Here is a 16402-nt window from a genome sequence, read left to right as displayed (position 1 = left end):
GGGGACTCCAAGATTCATGGTTTGTTCCCTGGTCCCTCCCTTGCTCTGATGCGGGGAAACAACCCGCTGCTGCCTTTGGCCAATGGCAAATTACTTCCTCCTACATCTGCTAGCCAGTGCCACTGAAGGACAGAGTCAAGGTCCCATCCACTCCCACTCCTGCCCACATAGAGGAGGGAGGGCATAGGAGCCTTGCAATGCCTGCTCTTCCCTTCTCGCTGACGCTGGCAATCTGGGTAGCCCACACAGGGGATTAAGGTGCTAATTTATACCCTCTTAGTCCCCTGCACAGGCATGTTGGGTGAGCATCAATCTTGCCCTAAAGTGATATTGCCCCTTTTGTTGAAGTGAACATAAATAAATGTGATGTTTGATCTCAGGTCATTCCTGATCTTCACTGAAGCATGAAGCCTCCGTATCTCAGGATACATATTTGTGGAATGGAAGGAAGGACTGTCCAGTGCTAGAACAGTAGTTTAGGACGCAGGTGACCCAGCATCGATTCCCTGGTTGATGCAATTTGGACAAGTATCTTTGTGCCTCAGTTCCTCATCCGTACAATGACAATAACAGCACTACCCTCCCTCGTAGGGGTGTTGAGGGCAAATACATTGAAGCTTGTGAGGTGCTCAGACACTGTGGTGACGGGGACCATATAAGTACCGTACGTTATGATGTCTTCATCAGAAATACTTCACACCCTCACATGGCCTTGAATTTAAATGCAATTTTTATTTAACAAAACATTCCACTGAGGAGATTAGAGGGGAGATTTGGAATGTGTTGTTGAATACTTGGAAGAAGAGGTGTTCAAAGACAAACTGATGGGCTTTTACCAAACTGCACTCATGAAGTCCAAAGGAGGTGGAAGAAACATTGACATGGCGCTTGATTTTTCAACCAGTCACAAACTTGGATTTTCTTTCTGCGTGGAACAATCTTATAATCTTATAACATCCTCACACATCCCTGCAATACACATAAACATCTTAATCAAACAGTTCTGCCATACTTAATGCTCACAGATTAGCAAGAGCTGTTTCTGCTATACAACAAAACAGCAGGACTGTGGCAACTGGATTTGCTGGAAATTTGTGATAAAGCCAGTGTTAAGAGAAATGCATAAAAGGTCACTACTTAGCCTCAGTTTGAATATCTATTGAACATCACACAAGCACTTAGTAAAGTGAAACATTCAGATTCTGTGAATGGCTGCCTTGTGGATTCATTTTCTACAAGACTAGAATGTAGAAGTCTGTGTCCCACATTGGAAAATCTTACTCATCTATTTTTATCTTGGCTAACGAAGCCTGCAAATGTTGTAGATGCTCTAGCGTCATTTAAAAATGACTTTTGCTAGTGCTTGAAGAAGTCCTGAATGCTGCTAGGTTGAACTAGGTAATTTTCATACAGCTGCTGACAAGCAGAAACCATAGATGTGGATTAATATATGATTATAGTAATTATACAGCAGCCCTCAGGCACAAGCCACCTTCTAAACATAGAAACCCAGCAAACTTAGCTCTGGACTGTGCTGAGTTAATGTTCACACTTGTCTGTTTCTTAGTTTGAATAGTAGTTTTTCTGATAAACAGTACCACCCTTCTTATTCCCTCCCTGAGGGCCTGGAAACATCTGTAAGTGTTACTGTGTAGAATGGAGAAGGCACGGGCATGGATAACGTCAGGGATTTCTTTACTCTTCTGCAGGCCAGCAGACACTATCAGTGTGTGCACTCCTATAAAGCCAGGGCACATTTCCGCATGGCTGCAGGCTCCCTGCACTTTCCCTGCTGCTCCCTTTCTTAAAGGGACAATGAGCTTTTTGCACTGTCCAATTTTTAAAACTCTCGTGTCACATTTCCAGCCTCTCCCTGGGAAAGGTAGTTCGCTCTTCCCTTGTTACTTACAATACTTGAGGTTTTCTATGAGTGTATTTAATTGTCATTTGTGCACATGGCATCACCCCTCACAAGGTGCCTTGAAGGGAACTGTCCACAACAGGATTAAGGGGGAGGATGATGTGAAGATGGAGAAGCAGACAGAAAACTCATCCTGGAAGTTCCGAAGGAAAAAGCTATGGAAGCAAGCACCTGGACAGAAGTTCATTGGGCAGCAGGCTAAATTACATTTGAGTGTGGAGGAGAGATCCTCAGTTTGTGCAAGTCAGAGTAGCTCTATGGGAAGTCAGTGGAACCCATTTATGCCCGTGGAGGTTTACTTCTTGTTTTAATCAACAGGCCACAGCACCACAAAACCAGAATATTTTAGCATCCTCGTTATATGCCTTTGTACTGGTCTTACAATACTGTGGAGATATACCTATCCCATAGAGCTAGAAGGGACCTTGAAAGGTCATTACGCCCAGACCCCTACCTTCATAGGAGGACCAAGTACCATCCCTTATTTTTGCCCAAGATCCCTAAATGGCCCTCTTAAGGATTGAACTCACAACCCTGGGTTTAGCAGGCCAATGCTCAACCCACTGAGCCATCCCTCCCCCCAGATATGGTAATTGGTGTTTGTGTTGTTCAAATGCCTACTCCTGAAGTGAAGCCCAGGGAGGGGTAGTTTATATGTTTAGGTCAACAATACTAAAAGAGGAAGAGAAGAATGAACCCAGCTGAAACCAAAGGAAGGTGGTTTAGGTCAGCAGAGCCAGAGCATACTTACAGGTTTTTTTCACCGGTCTAGTCTGGTAGGTCTATTGTGAAAACTGAAATGGTACACAAGTGTCCAGGTTCTCTGTTAGGTCTCATCTTAAATATGGCACCTCTTGCAACACAGGGCTCCCTGCCTCCATGCTGTGGCACTGGGAGAGTACCATGTTTGAAGGAAGGGTGTCACCTCCTGAGTCACCAGTTCCAGCCTCACTTTAGGTTTTCCCCTCAGGGAGTTTCCATTCAAAGAGGGAACGGAGCCTAGCCCTGCTTGCTTTGAAGCCCTTTCTGTCTGTGTAATTTGCAGAGTGAAGGTGGAGGATAACATGTGCTAGAGAAGTGATGTTATTAGCATCATCCTGAACAATGCACATGCATGATTTGCCTTGTTGGTTTTGAAATAAAGTTAGGAACACTTGAAAAAACTGCAGGTTAAGCATGAACAGCATATATGACGTTCCTTAAAGTACATGCCGGGATATAATTCTCCACATAAAATGGAGGCATGAACACATTCAATCAATGCAAATTGAGCTAAGCTTTAAGAGGAGCAGGGATGGTGCAGGAAATTCAGACTTTACTAAGAAATATATGCACCCTCTAGAGTCTACACATGGCATGGTGAACATTACTTAATCTAGCAACAATAAGCACCTTAATGTTTGCTTCTCCACACCTGTGCAGAGAACAGAGTAGTAAACACATTCTTTATGTTGCAGTAGCCCCTAAAGTTGAGTTCAGGGCCCCTAGGCACTGCACACGCACCTAGTGAGAGTCTTTGTTTCAGACCTTACAGTTTAAGTAAGAGACAAACAGTGCGGAAAAGGTAAATTGAGGCACAGGGGTGCTGTGACTTGCTGAAGGTCACACTGCAGGCTCATGCAAAGTAGAAATTAGAGTGCAAGTCTTCTGACAATCTAAGGCTCTAGCTAAAACTTTTTTTTTTTTTGTACAGAACCTCTGCCAGCCTCCCACTCTCAACCTTAATGCAATGTTCAGAATGTACCTGCAGAAAAGGCTGATAATTCATAAACTAAAGGTTCCATGGCAGTATTAGCTTTTCACCTTGGCACAGCTGCAGTATTTAAAATGTCTGTTTCTGTATGCTTCAGTTACAATGGTTGTTGGAAGCAGCCACTATAATTAAGACTGAAAAATTGTTTCTATTATTACTTTGTTTTCAGATGGAAATATGAAATTTGGCACACAATAGACTAAACAACATGTTGTGGTAGGTTTGGGGAAAGAACACATAATTAAGTCATTGAGTAATCTGAGCATGCCCAGTGAGCATCTGACTGAGAAGTTTAGTGAAGCATTGTGACATCACTGCAGGTTCTCTCTATAGAGCCAGACATTAAGGCAGCTGCTCTGAGGCTACAGCCTGGACAGTTTGAAGTGTCTCACTGACACAGCAGAATCCTTCCCTGCTGTCCTTAAAATGCTAATCATTTTAAAGGAATTTGTGCAATGTTAATGTATTTGGGAAACAGCGTAATTAAAAGCTTCACTTTACACACATCTGCACAAAAAGTAAAGAGTCAACATTCACCTGGACTTGTCATTTCCTAATTTAAATGCTTGATTTTCCTCAGTGTACATTTAAAAACAAAAAACAAAAACCAAAGCACTGTATAGCTAATGTAGCAGAGTTGACAATAACATGGGAAGCCAAGCTTTTAGTTAAGCATTTTGCTTTTAAGCTCTGACCCTTACTATGGTTGGCAACTCTTCTGGATTGTCCTGGAGTCTCCAGGAATTCGAGATTAATCTTTTTAATTAAAGAGTGTTATATGATGAACCCTCGAGGAATATGTCCAACCAAACCTGGCAACCCCATTAAATGCTGCCTTAATTTACCTTTTCGCATTTTACAGTAGAACCTTGCTAAGCTCATCCCTTGTATCATTTTGGTGTGAGCAAGTTACAAGTGAATACAGTAGTTGCTACCACTTGAGTAGTGTTCATTTTGTGATAGATGCCAGCTACTTTTGTTTGTGAATTATTGAATTTTTGCTAACAGCGAGTTAACACTTGAGGTAAAGAGAGAAAAAGCATCTGATAAAGTGAGCTGTAGCTCACGAAAGCTTATGCTCAAATAAATTGGTTAGTCTCTAAGGTGCCACAAGTCCTCCTTTTCTTCATGGACAGAGCTGTTTGCCAAATGTAACTCTGTGTGCTTTTAACTCACTGTGTTAAAATGAAGCATTTTCACTTTCAAAGAGCCACTCTTCAGGTCTAAGAGGTGGAAAAGACTGGAAATTCTTTGGGTCAGGGACTGTCTTTTTGTTATATTTGTACACTACCTAGCACATAGGAGCCCCCATCATGGGCTCGGACCCCTAGGCACTGTAATATAAATTGTAATAGGTTCCACCCAAAGGGTGGCCTTGACACACTTACATTAAACTGAAAGAAGGCGCTTAGCTTTATGCTACCCATTTAATGTTAATTATCGCAATGCTGTAATAATGCTAATAGGTCAGATGGCCTCTCACTGCCAGCTATTCTCCCCCCATCATGTCACCCTTATCAAGAAAGGGGTGAGGGGAAAAGGGATGAGGTGCAGGTTTCTCCAAGCAGAAACTTGTGCAGGTTCAGTCTCCAAACCTTCTGTGCGCAGACTGCTGACAACACGGTTTAATGGAGGGCGCATGCATGTGGGCAAGATTAAGAACCTAATCACTCCGCATTTCAGGTCTTAATCTTTATTAAGTATCAAATTGTCTTCAACATAAATTACATCCTGATTATGAGGAGTTTCAAGAAACCAGACAGCCATTTAAAGACAAATTGTTTTATGTACAATATCTTTGACTTTGGTCTAACAAATATAGTACCCTTTACCACTGGATTTTTTTAAATCTTTATAAACATAAAAAGCAATAAGTAAAACATCAGTACCAAATAAAGCATTAAAAAAGGTAACAAATATATAATTTTAGAAATGCTTTAAGAATGCTGAAGTTAATAACAGACATTTCTAGAGTGCAGAGATCTTCTTCGTTATATCCCTTAAACCATTTCTCTGGTTCTGCGGATAGCACAGCAGAGGATCATACTGAAGATCATGCCAAAGATCTGGAAAAGGAAAGCAGACTCAATTAGAATACATTATAAGATTAGCTTTCTGGTGATGCAGCGCTCCTAAAAACATAAGTGTGGGTGCTCTTGCTCTCTCTGGCCTATAGGCAGTGTTCTTTTTCACAGCTATTTATTCCCTACCCACCTCTCCCCTATAAGAGCCCTCCCACCCCCCCATTATAAAAGCCACCACCATGACCTCTCTTTGATCTTAAGGGCAAGGGAAGGCACAAAAGCACTCTCCCCTGAGAGAGGAGTAGATAACCTGAGGTGCCCTCTGTAAAAAGGTCCCCACCCCAATCTTGGGCAGCAGCGTGTGGAGGGCTATCAGGTTGTGCGTTGTTCAGCTACGCTAGGAAGTGCAGACTTTCCACCAATTTCTTTGGAGACAGCATGCAGGATTTTAGTGAGTTATTAAAAACAGTTGTTCTTAATACAGCTTAGTCTCATTCTCTGCCTGGCACAAATTTCTAAGTGCCTGAGCACTATATTATCCATGAGAGGAGGCAAGATACTTTAACTTCAAACTAATTTTTTAAAAATTCATTTTCTTAGTCCAGTTTTCATGATGTGACTGGCTGGGTAAACAGCTAGCAAGGAAGAAGGGGAACATACTAGTATCAATCAGACTTTTCTCTGGGGTGGAGTGGGAGAGGAAAAAGATGCAGTTGTATTATAGTCAAAGTATCAGTCTTCAATTAAACTTCTCAAGTAAAAACACAATAAAGGGAAAACGTACACAATTTTTGCTCTTGGCTCACAATTCTAGGGTCCCTAGGGTCTAGAGTATTTACAGTGAAAACCAAAGCACCAAAGCATATCTGTAAATACCATTTGCTCAGATGGCAGACTACATAGTTTAAATCAATACAAGGCACACTCTGTTGTACTGCAATCATAGAGGCAGGATTGTTCTTGGTGACATGTGTGTGTGAGGAAGGAGGAGAGGAGGATTAGATCCTCAGTGTAAGGTATCAGATCAGTGGAAAAAGCACATCTTAACTTGAGAAGGCCGTCATAATTTCCCATCAGATTCAATTGACTGAAAGCATCAAGAAACTTACCATTACCACAGCGATACCAATGCCAACTGCTCCAATCACATTCAATTTAGAAGTAAAGACCTCCTCAATGGCTGTAGGGCACGACTGAAAAGAAGAAGAAAAAAGGTGCGTGTGGGGGGGGGGGGGGGGGAGAAGGGGGGAAGCTTATCTTAAATATTGTTTTACCTATGTGCAGTTTTGGCTTTTACAAAAGTATGTGGTGCTATGAGCAGCACTACACGGCGACCTGATCAGACAGCACATGCTGAACCTGATCCAACTACAGCAGAAGCCAATATTTATCTCCGGAAACTGGCCTGCAAAGAATGGCGGGAAAGGGGAGGCAGGTTGCCTTTAAAAATGGATGCACAATTCTCCCCCCTGCTTCTCTTGTACACTACAACTGTCAGGTCTTTTCTACCCTAAAAGAAAAAGGCCTCGTCTAGGGTAGGCTTTTCCCACACTAGAATTTCCAGCCCCTATTGCCAATGATTTAGCAACAATGGTGGAAGTACTAGTGTGTACACGTTACCAGTAGCTGCTAACTTTTTAGCTGACACATTGCCGAACCCTGCTTGGAGCAGCCCTATACAACATAGTTGTTAATACTGTAGTGGCTGACCTGTGCTAGCACTTGAACTGTTACTACAGTTTTAAAATAAGTGTCTTGTGTACACAACTCATGGTAACTGGAGAATTAGTGAAACTGTAACATCACAAGTGACTGAAAGCCAAGCAACTGTGGTCTCATCTGTATTCAGAGTTGCACCTAACTAAATGTGTTGTTTTAAACTAGTTAAACCAATGCAAAGCCCTATGTGGATCCTATGCAATGAGCTAAAGCACTGTTTTGTTCCAAAATTTAAGATTCAAAGCTCATTTCCCACAGTGGTTAGCCCTGTTTTAGGCCAGAGGTTTTGTTGAGCTAAAGAAGCAGGGTTTCTTTAATGACTTAATACAAAAAACACACAGGAATAGGTCATTAGCTTACTCCAAAGGCTTTACCAAGACATCCAGTGGACTGCGATTAGTCTAGCTCAGTGGTTCTCAACCTATTTACCATTGTGGACTGCATACACGTGTTATGTGGGCTGCATCCAATACAACCTGTATGGCCCTGAAGATGAGACATGGGACACAGCTATGTGCCGATTGGGCCGCAGGCGGCCCACAGTTTGAGAACCACTGGTTTTGACCTGTTTGGCACAGGTTACCCTGCCAGGAGTTATGCCCTCACCAGCACAGCTCTCAGGTTATAGGGATGTCTTACACTCCAAATTAAACTTCAGATATTTAACACCATTGTAAAGTCAGTCTTACAATACGGTGCTGAAATTTGGAGACTTAAGACCTTACTAATCTAAACTTCAAGTTTTCATAAAAAGCTACCTTCGACAAATCCTCAATATCAGATGGCCAAAAAGTAAAAATAAATTAATTTAAAAAAAAGAAAAGAAAAAAAAAAATCACACATTAACACCACTATTAGAGAATGAAACAGAAATGGAGAAGACAGGAAACGACCAAATGAAAATGGAAATGGCTAAGACATACATGGAGGAAACACCTGAGCATCATAAGAGAGGCATTAATCTGAAACCCCCAGGACAAGATGGGGATGAGGTGGGCCATGGATAACATGGAAACACAACAGAAAGCTACCAAAAATGACACTGGAGGAAGCTAAGACTGCAGCAGGAGACCGGCAAAGATGGAAGTCAGTGTTGAAGGCCCTATGTTCTGCATGGAATACAGAGGCATAAGAAAAAGAGAGAAAGAGGCCTGAAATTTTAACTCCCATTAAAAAAAAATTGGAGAAGGTTGCACTTAGATGCTTTCTTTCTCCCTATTTGAGGTACATAAAAGTAACTGTATAATCTATACTATTAGTGGTAACAGGCATCATATCACTAGAACATGTGCTAGCACAGTGAGCCGAATGTTTAAAATAAATAAGATTCAAAATTCTACCATTTATCTGGTTTCTGGTCTCCCCGCTCCCTTACCCCCAGCAACCCTTGAACACTCCCCTGTAGCTCTCTGAATTCCAACTGACTCACGCAAGCATCCCGTGCTTTTAAGCGGAACTGTGAGGACACGTGAAGCTGCTAGTCCTTACAGAGCATTCTAAGTTGTGGTTCTAATTCGTATTGCTTCACGTTGTGGGACACCACATGCTTGTAGTAACCCAAACAATGGGTGGAATTCAGTAGCACCTAGAGGATACAAGTGCCACAAAAAGTCAGGAGCACAGTTTTATAGCTGCATCAGCTAAATTGAAGGCGTTGATAGAATTCATGTTAATCAGGAAGGAAATGCAGTTGATGTACAATACTGTATCTGTACATCCGAGAGTCTCACATGGATTTTACTTGAAAAGTTAATGCATATTAGCACCCATAAATACATGGATTAAAAACTGGCAGAAGGAATTTCAGCGGCAGTGTAGAGAGTAGTTTTGGTTTCTTTAAAAGAGAAAAGAATTTGTTGGAATGATAAAAGGCTGAGTGGTCCAGAAGGATCCTACAGGGATCTGTATTAACCTCAACTGCTGTGGCACCTTTCACTAGGAGGGTGGTGATTTCACTAGGAGGGTGGTGAAACACTGGAATGCGTTACCTAGGGAGGTGGTGGAATCTCCTTCCTTAGATATTTTTAAGGTCAGGCTTGACAAAGCCCTGGCTGGGATGATTTAGTTGGGGATTGGTCCTGCTTTGAGCAGGGGGTTGGACTAGATGACCGCCTGGAGGTCCCTTCCAGCCCTGATATTCTATGATGATTTCATGGGGTAGCCAGAGCCAAAGAGCACTTGCTCCATATGATGTGCTCACCTAGAGGAAGCCCACCAATTTCCTCCAAGGATAGTGCTATTTTTTCCCCCCTCATTAAATTAAGACCTGCCGTTTCATTTTCACATGCTCTGTTCATCCCAGCTGCAGAGCTATGGCTGCAAAGCCACAGTGCAGCATTGCCGCGGACCCTTTGAGGAAGGGGTGTGGAGCAGGAAGAGGAAAAAGAGTTGTGAAGACCTGAACACGAGCATGCAGACACTCTGGGTGAAATCATGGCCCGCTGAAGTCAGTGGCACAACTCCCATTAATTTCAATGTGTATACGACTCACGTTGCACAGGCATGTGATCAGGATTTTCTACTAGTCCTTAGGAGGCTGCATGCTTTGCCATTTCCAGACTGGTAGTATAGCCCCCACCACCCGTCCATCACAACTAGATACAAGTGGCTCTGCATCCTGGATATCAAACAAACAAACAAACAACCACCAACCCTGGGGGGGGGAAGGGAGAAGGAGGGAGTCTTCCCAGGGAAGGGGATTATCTCACCCATAGTTCATTATTCAGAAGTGTGCTTCTCTAGGTCTGTTCCCTGTCAAATGTAGGTGTAATGGCATGGAACCACTATATGCAATGAATTCAGTCTTCAGTTACCTGTACTGTAAGTGTCTCCAATCCTTCCTTCTTAGGGCAGGTGTCTGTCAACAGCTGATCAAGAGTTCCTGTGAGACCACAACAGTTTAACTACAAGAGAAAATAGAAAATCTAAAACAACAAGCAAGACAGGTTACTTTATACTGGTATACACAAATATCAGATAGGAGAGTTTCAAAATATTTAAGTTACGTCAGTTTGACTGTGCCACTAACAGTTTTATTTTAAAGTGTCTGTTAGCATTACATTAAGAGTGAGAATTTGAATAAGTCAGGAAGTAAAGAGTTCTTTTAATAGTAAAAGTGATTGCATTTGTCATGTAGCACGTATGCAACAGTTTATGTTATGACACAACATTACTACAGGAACCGTAGTTTCCAAACTTCTGTTTACTTTCTCAATTTAAAAAAAAAAAAAAAAGATTTCTTTACATCTAACCCACACCCAGAAGAATCTGTGACTAAATCCGGTGTACAGTTTGCTATGGATATTATCTAATGAAGTCGGAGGAGCTTGTTCAATAATCTAGTTGGCTTGTGCAGTTCCACATTTGTGTAAAGATGGCATCACACTGTTTACACATGCTGTTTCATAGCACCATGGGTATGCGTTTGATGTATCAGAATTAGTACATTGTACCCAAAACTAATACGCATCTTAAAAGTCAGCAAAAATTGAAGACGTGTGTTGAAAGCTAATCTTGTCGTCAACGAAAACTTGGTCTATTTTTTCCCCCAGTCTTAGCAGAGAAACTTCCATTGAGGATCAGTGACAAATGAAGTTTTAGACTAAAGATGTCTGAACAGTTTGTTTACAAAAATAAATCTTTTAAATGGGGATGGCTCAAACTCAAAAAACACCCATGAATTTGGGCCAAGATCAAGTATGTGAGACGTCCTAAATTCCAGATCCAAAGGAAAAGTTTTCAGATGGTCAGGAGCTCACAAAAAGTTGGGACTGTTAAAGCAAAGACCTTTTTAAACTTTAACTGTATAATCTTTGTCACCATGACCACCATTATTAGAGACTAAAAACAAAAAAGGCAAAAAACCAAACACATTGTGTGGGTACTTAATAGTTTCCCCCCCTCAAACTGCCATCTGTCTGTAGACTGAAACTGCCAAAACAGAAGAAGGCTAGACATCATAATTAAGAAATGATGTTTCACTTCATTCTTAAATGTATTATGCCCGGCTTCTTAAAAACAGACATCTTGTACATTTAAAAGAAATAAGTGTGACCATATACTTACTGCATGTTGAAATGCTTTCAGGGTTTCTTTAGCAGCTGGCTGATTCCTCTTATCATAGGTTTCCTTGTAAAATTTCTGTACTTCATCAATAATCTACAAAAATAGCGCAAAGCTATAACCCTGTTTTACCTTGACTTATGTTACTTATAGTAAATTTCTTCAGGACAAAAAGTAATTAAACCAGCTATTTTACAGTTTAAATGCTCCATCCTAGGAAGAGGTAACCACCTTCCATTTCCAAAGAAGTTAGCATCATAGGTCTCTAAAAATATGCACGAGCCTTAGAACAATAAGGAGATAGCAAAAGGAGGAGTTGAGAAGAGAGGTATAGCAGGATAAGAGTTACAACAGTGAAAGATGGTTATGGACACATCATACTAGTACTTCCAATTTGTGGTTTTGGTTCTGCTTGGATACTTGACAATGAGTAAGAAGATACCAGCTTTATAGTGTCCCTCTAAATCTTGAGGGAATCTGATGGGGATGAAAACTAAGACTTCATCCAGCGGATACATGAGAGCAAATGTTTACTTATCTAGCCTTGTTTCAGCAATGGACAAGTTTCCCTGTTGTACAAGAGGAGGAAAAACAAGGGAGGCTACCAATTCAGACATCTCCATAGATGCTTAAATTTTTGGGGCCCTGATCCTGCCACATGTGTGTTTGCTTAGCTTTGTGCATTTGAGTCATCCCATTGAAGTTAATTGGACTACTCACATGCCTAAAGGGTATGTCTACACAACCTGAGGCAGCAAGCCTTTGAGCCTGGGTCAACAGACTTGGGTTAGCAGGGCTCACGCTAATGTGCTAAAAGTAGTTGTGTAGATGTTGTGGCTTGGGCTGGAACTTGGGCTCTGAAGCCTAGGGAGGGGGATGGACTTCACAGCCTGAGCCACAACTTAAATGCACTGACTACACAGCTACTTTTAGAGTGCCAACGTGACTTTCGCTAGCCAACGTCTGTTGACCTGGGCTGGGAGACTTGCTCCTGTAGATGTACCCTAAGTGTTTGCAGGATTGGGGCTGAAGTCAATTACTATACAGTGTCTTAATTGTAGTAAAACAGAACCTTGCTAATTTGGTCCTGGGAATCTCTTCCAGAGTTTTTCAAAGTTTAAAGAGCATGGATGATATATACAGAGTATATCTTCATGTTAGAGTAATTTCAGTTTTTAGATTATAGTATATTGTAGTACATAAGAATGGGGACTTTCAATACAGAATCTGTGATTTGGGGCTTGTCTACACAGGGAGATTTACCAGCCAAATACAACCGATTATACTTTTACATTTATACTAGTATAGCCGCCTGTGTGGACACACTCTTATTCTGGAATAAGAAAAGTGTCTACACAGGGAATTATAAAGGTATCATGCTACTGATAAATTTCCCTATGTAGACATGCCCATAGTCTTTGCTGAGAACTGGAGAGAGACTGCGTAGTTGTGGGGAAGTGTAAGGGTTAAGAAAATTCTCCTGTATCACGGGACATTTAAAAAATTTGACCCATTATACCTCTTGCATCTTTGGGAAAGATATTTTGTGTTTACATGCCACTGAAACTATTATTTGTCTTTTGCGTTGTCCTACTAATTGTGTGATCTTAAAATAGCTGAAGATGTTTTCAGTTCTTGAGGAAATATTCAGTGCCAAGAGCTTGCAATAGTCAAAAACCTACCGTCTCTTTATTTGCAAATCCCCAGATGGCAACAGCTACTTCAATGGCAAAAATTACGAGAAGGAAGGTAAAGAACTAGAAGAGAAGAGAGATTTATGTCATTAAATCAAGGTGTTTATTGTGAGTACTTTGTAAGGAGTAGTTTTTTCAAATTAGTTGATTTAAAATCCTAAATATCATCTCTAAAGTACAATTACTGTAATCCTATCAAATCATGTGACATTTCAATGGGTAAATCGTGAAGCATTTCCTGGATTAAAGAAATAAATTAAACAACATATGTATGGGGAGGCAGAGAGAAAGAGGAAATACAACTAGACTTTGTTCCTAGAGGTTTTTATTTTGGGATGTGGTACTACTTTAAAGCCAGTTCCAGGATCTTTACTTCAGAAATTAAGTGGTGATGGAGTGGTGGATTTAAGTGGTGATGGAGACAGGTTTTACATCTTTAAGCTGGCTCTGCAATGTGAATGGAAGAGTAGTAAGGATTATGGCAGAGGGAGACTTTAGAAGCAACATGTGTGTACTGAATGAAAGAAGCCAGTCACACGTTTTGGTCACTCCTGAACTATGAAAACTGAACTAATGGTGTATTGTCATTGCTTTAATTCTGTTGTTTTGTGGAGCAGCTACAAGATGCCGAGGTCAGCCAGAAGTGTGAGAAGTCCACACCCGAGAGACGCAGTTAAGCCAATATAGCCCTAGTTGTAGACAGCGGTACGTCGATAGAATTCTTCCACTGATTTAGCTACTGCCCGTCAGGGAGGTGGATTAACTACAGCAGTGTGAGAACCCCTCCCCCCAGAGCTGTAGAATCTACACTGAAGTGCTACAGAGGTGTAGCTGCAGTGCTGCTGTAGTGTAGACAGAGCCTAAAAGCTGGTCTACACTTTAAAAACTTATACTGGCATAGCTATATACACGCCATCGGTGTGAAAAAGCCACACCCGACCCACACAGCTATGCTGACAAAACCCTCAAGCAAATGCAGCTCTGTTGACAGACGAGTGCTTCTGTCAGCATAAACCATGTTGTCTGGGGAACGTGTGTCCATACACACGGGCAGCAAAACTCCTTCTATCAGTGTACATTGCGTCTATGGGGGCTATGCCAGCACAGGCTCTGTAATGTAGACATTGCCTGTGTCCTCCTTCTCTCACAAGTGTTCTTTCCCAATTTCTGTCACCACCGCTGCTCTAAGACCCATCAACTCAGATCGTTTTAGGCAATAGAAGTTGCACTGTGGGATGTTTAGTGACCCTAAGCAGTCAGGAGCTTTGCATGGCGTCTCGCACAAAGGAAGTCTGCGTGTTTAACTAACTTCCAGGGAGGATCAAATTGCTGCTAGCATTTAAAAGCATTGAAGAAAGGGGTGGAGGGAGGAGTTAAAAATATCAGAAAACCAACACGTATCACTTGAGAGAGTCTTCTGGAAATGGATTTCTTCCTTGAACACAGCAAATGATGAGTTGTTCTTTCTCCCAGCTGTAATGGCAGCCGGTGCTGATCTGCAGTGAATCTTGTGAAGATTTACAGCAGAAGACTTTCCGCACAGCTATTTAATTGTGAGACACGGAGAGGCTGAACTGGTTTTGTATATAGGTGAGTTATGCTGTCCTCCCATAAGTCACTCAGAAAGAGTGGTGCCTAGGACGACGGGTAACTATAGCAGCTCTTCTGTTGGCTCACATGGTCGAGGCCTTTCGAAGATGGCAACTGAGGCTCCAGTGCCGCGTGTGCAGTTTATAGGATTGTCTATTATCTGCATCACAGGGTATTGGTTATACGGTGTTCAGAATAAAATGCCTAATCGTGCCAAGAATGGCACGGTCCATCAGTTCTGCATCCAGGCATCCCTCATCTCGTCTTTTAAACTCTTGAATGTTGCAGCACATATCAATATTTTAGCTTGCTTTGTCCAAACAAAATATGCTCGATGGGGAATAAAGCCAGATTGGACTTCAAATGCTGGTCATTTCAATTTAGCATTAGGTTAATAAATCTGTATTACAAGAGAAGAAAAGCTTCAAAAACAAGTGATAACTGGAGCGGAAGAGAGCTAGAATCTACTGCCTGACGTTCCCACTCTCGCCTTATTAAAAGGCTCCATTTGCAGAACACATCCCCAGCCCAAGATCAAACGTTACAGTGAAGAAAAACACTTACCAAGCCAAGCATGCACTGCGACTCTTGCACTGCTCCACAACATCCCAAGAAGCCAACTAACATCATGAGTGCGCCAGCTCCAATTAGAATGTAAACCCCTGGGGGTAAAGAGAAAACAAAGCTGGTGAAGTACTCACCAATAAGGGATTGTAAGATTGTAGTTAGTTTTTAATAGATTCCTCAGGGCAATAGCATTTGTGAGTAGTTGCCTTTGCCATGGTTTAAGTGACTACGGTTGACATTTTCAAAGCAACGCAGGGGATTAATTCTTTAGAGGGAATGCATCTGAACATGCCCCAGAAAGGTAATGAAGAAACAAATGTTTCTGTTCAAAGAAGCAATAAGATGGGTAACCCCTCTGCCACCTTTTCCACAAGTCATTAAGCCCAGTTTGTTTAGAACACATTATTAATAGGTAGGCTTGGCAAGATCCAATGTAAAAATAGATGGGTGTCAGTAAATATTGATTTTAGCTGACACGCCAAAAATCAGTGAAAAAAATATCCATCGGTCACAGCTGGCATGCGTACAGCCTGCCCCCCCGCCCCATGCGTATACACACACACCCCCACACCCACCCCTTGTTGCTGCAGAGATTGGGCATCACTGGCCACACAGCAGTGCAGAGAGACCCCTCTGCAGCTCTGCTATCACGGTAGAGCGCGAGGGGGGCCGTGGCAGTGGAGCTGCAGAGGGCTTCCTGCATGGCTACAGGGCCCATGGCACTGGTCCCTGCAGGTACAAGATATGGGGACAGCTGCCGCCCTGGTGGGGCAGAGTGGAGACCTCCAGACAGGGCAGCAAGGGGAAGCCACCCCGCTGCTGAATGGCTCCATCCCTGGGCAGGGGCCTCCTTTACAGCCAGGTACTTGTCGTCCTCCTTCTCACGGCCCTGGCCTGGGGTCTTGGCTCCACCAGACCAGGATCTACCTTGCACCTGTGCGTCTTGGGCTCCTTGGCCACACATGATGCCCTCATGCAGCCCTGCCCTGACCACCCCCACAACTGTAAAAGTAAAGATAAGTATTAATTGCTAAAATTTATAAAAAACAAAAACAAAACACCCAATCTAATT

General features: G+C 42.2%; 1 protein-coding gene across 1 annotated transcript in view; it reads right to left on the bottom strand.

Annotated features, from left to right (window-relative positions):
* Positions 1-5351: 5351 nt before the first annotated feature.
* CD9 (CD9 molecule) overlaps positions 5352-16402 on the bottom strand; it is a 34375-nt gene continuing 23324 nt past the window's right edge. The window contains exons 3-8 of the mRNA XM_048823935.2: positions 15328-15425; positions 13162-13236; positions 11483-11575; positions 10231-10320; positions 6808-6891; positions 5352-5740 (exon numbers count right to left, since the gene is read on the bottom strand). Of these exons, the coding sequence (XP_048679892.1) occupies positions 5675-5740; positions 6808-6891; positions 10231-10320; positions 11483-11575; positions 13162-13236; positions 15328-15425 (506 nt within the window). The 3' untranslated portion in view covers positions 5352-5674. The remainder of the gene's footprint in view (positions 5741-6807; positions 6892-10230; positions 10321-11482; positions 11576-13161; positions 13237-15327; positions 15426-16402) is intronic.

Source organism: Caretta caretta, chromosome 1 (assembly GCF_965140235.1).
Source record: "Caretta caretta isolate rCarCar2 chromosome 1, rCarCar1.hap1, whole genome shotgun sequence".
Lineage (NCBI taxonomy): Eukaryota > Metazoa > Chordata > Testudines > Cheloniidae > Caretta > Caretta caretta.
This window is presented reverse-complemented; position numbering and strand designations above follow the sequence as displayed.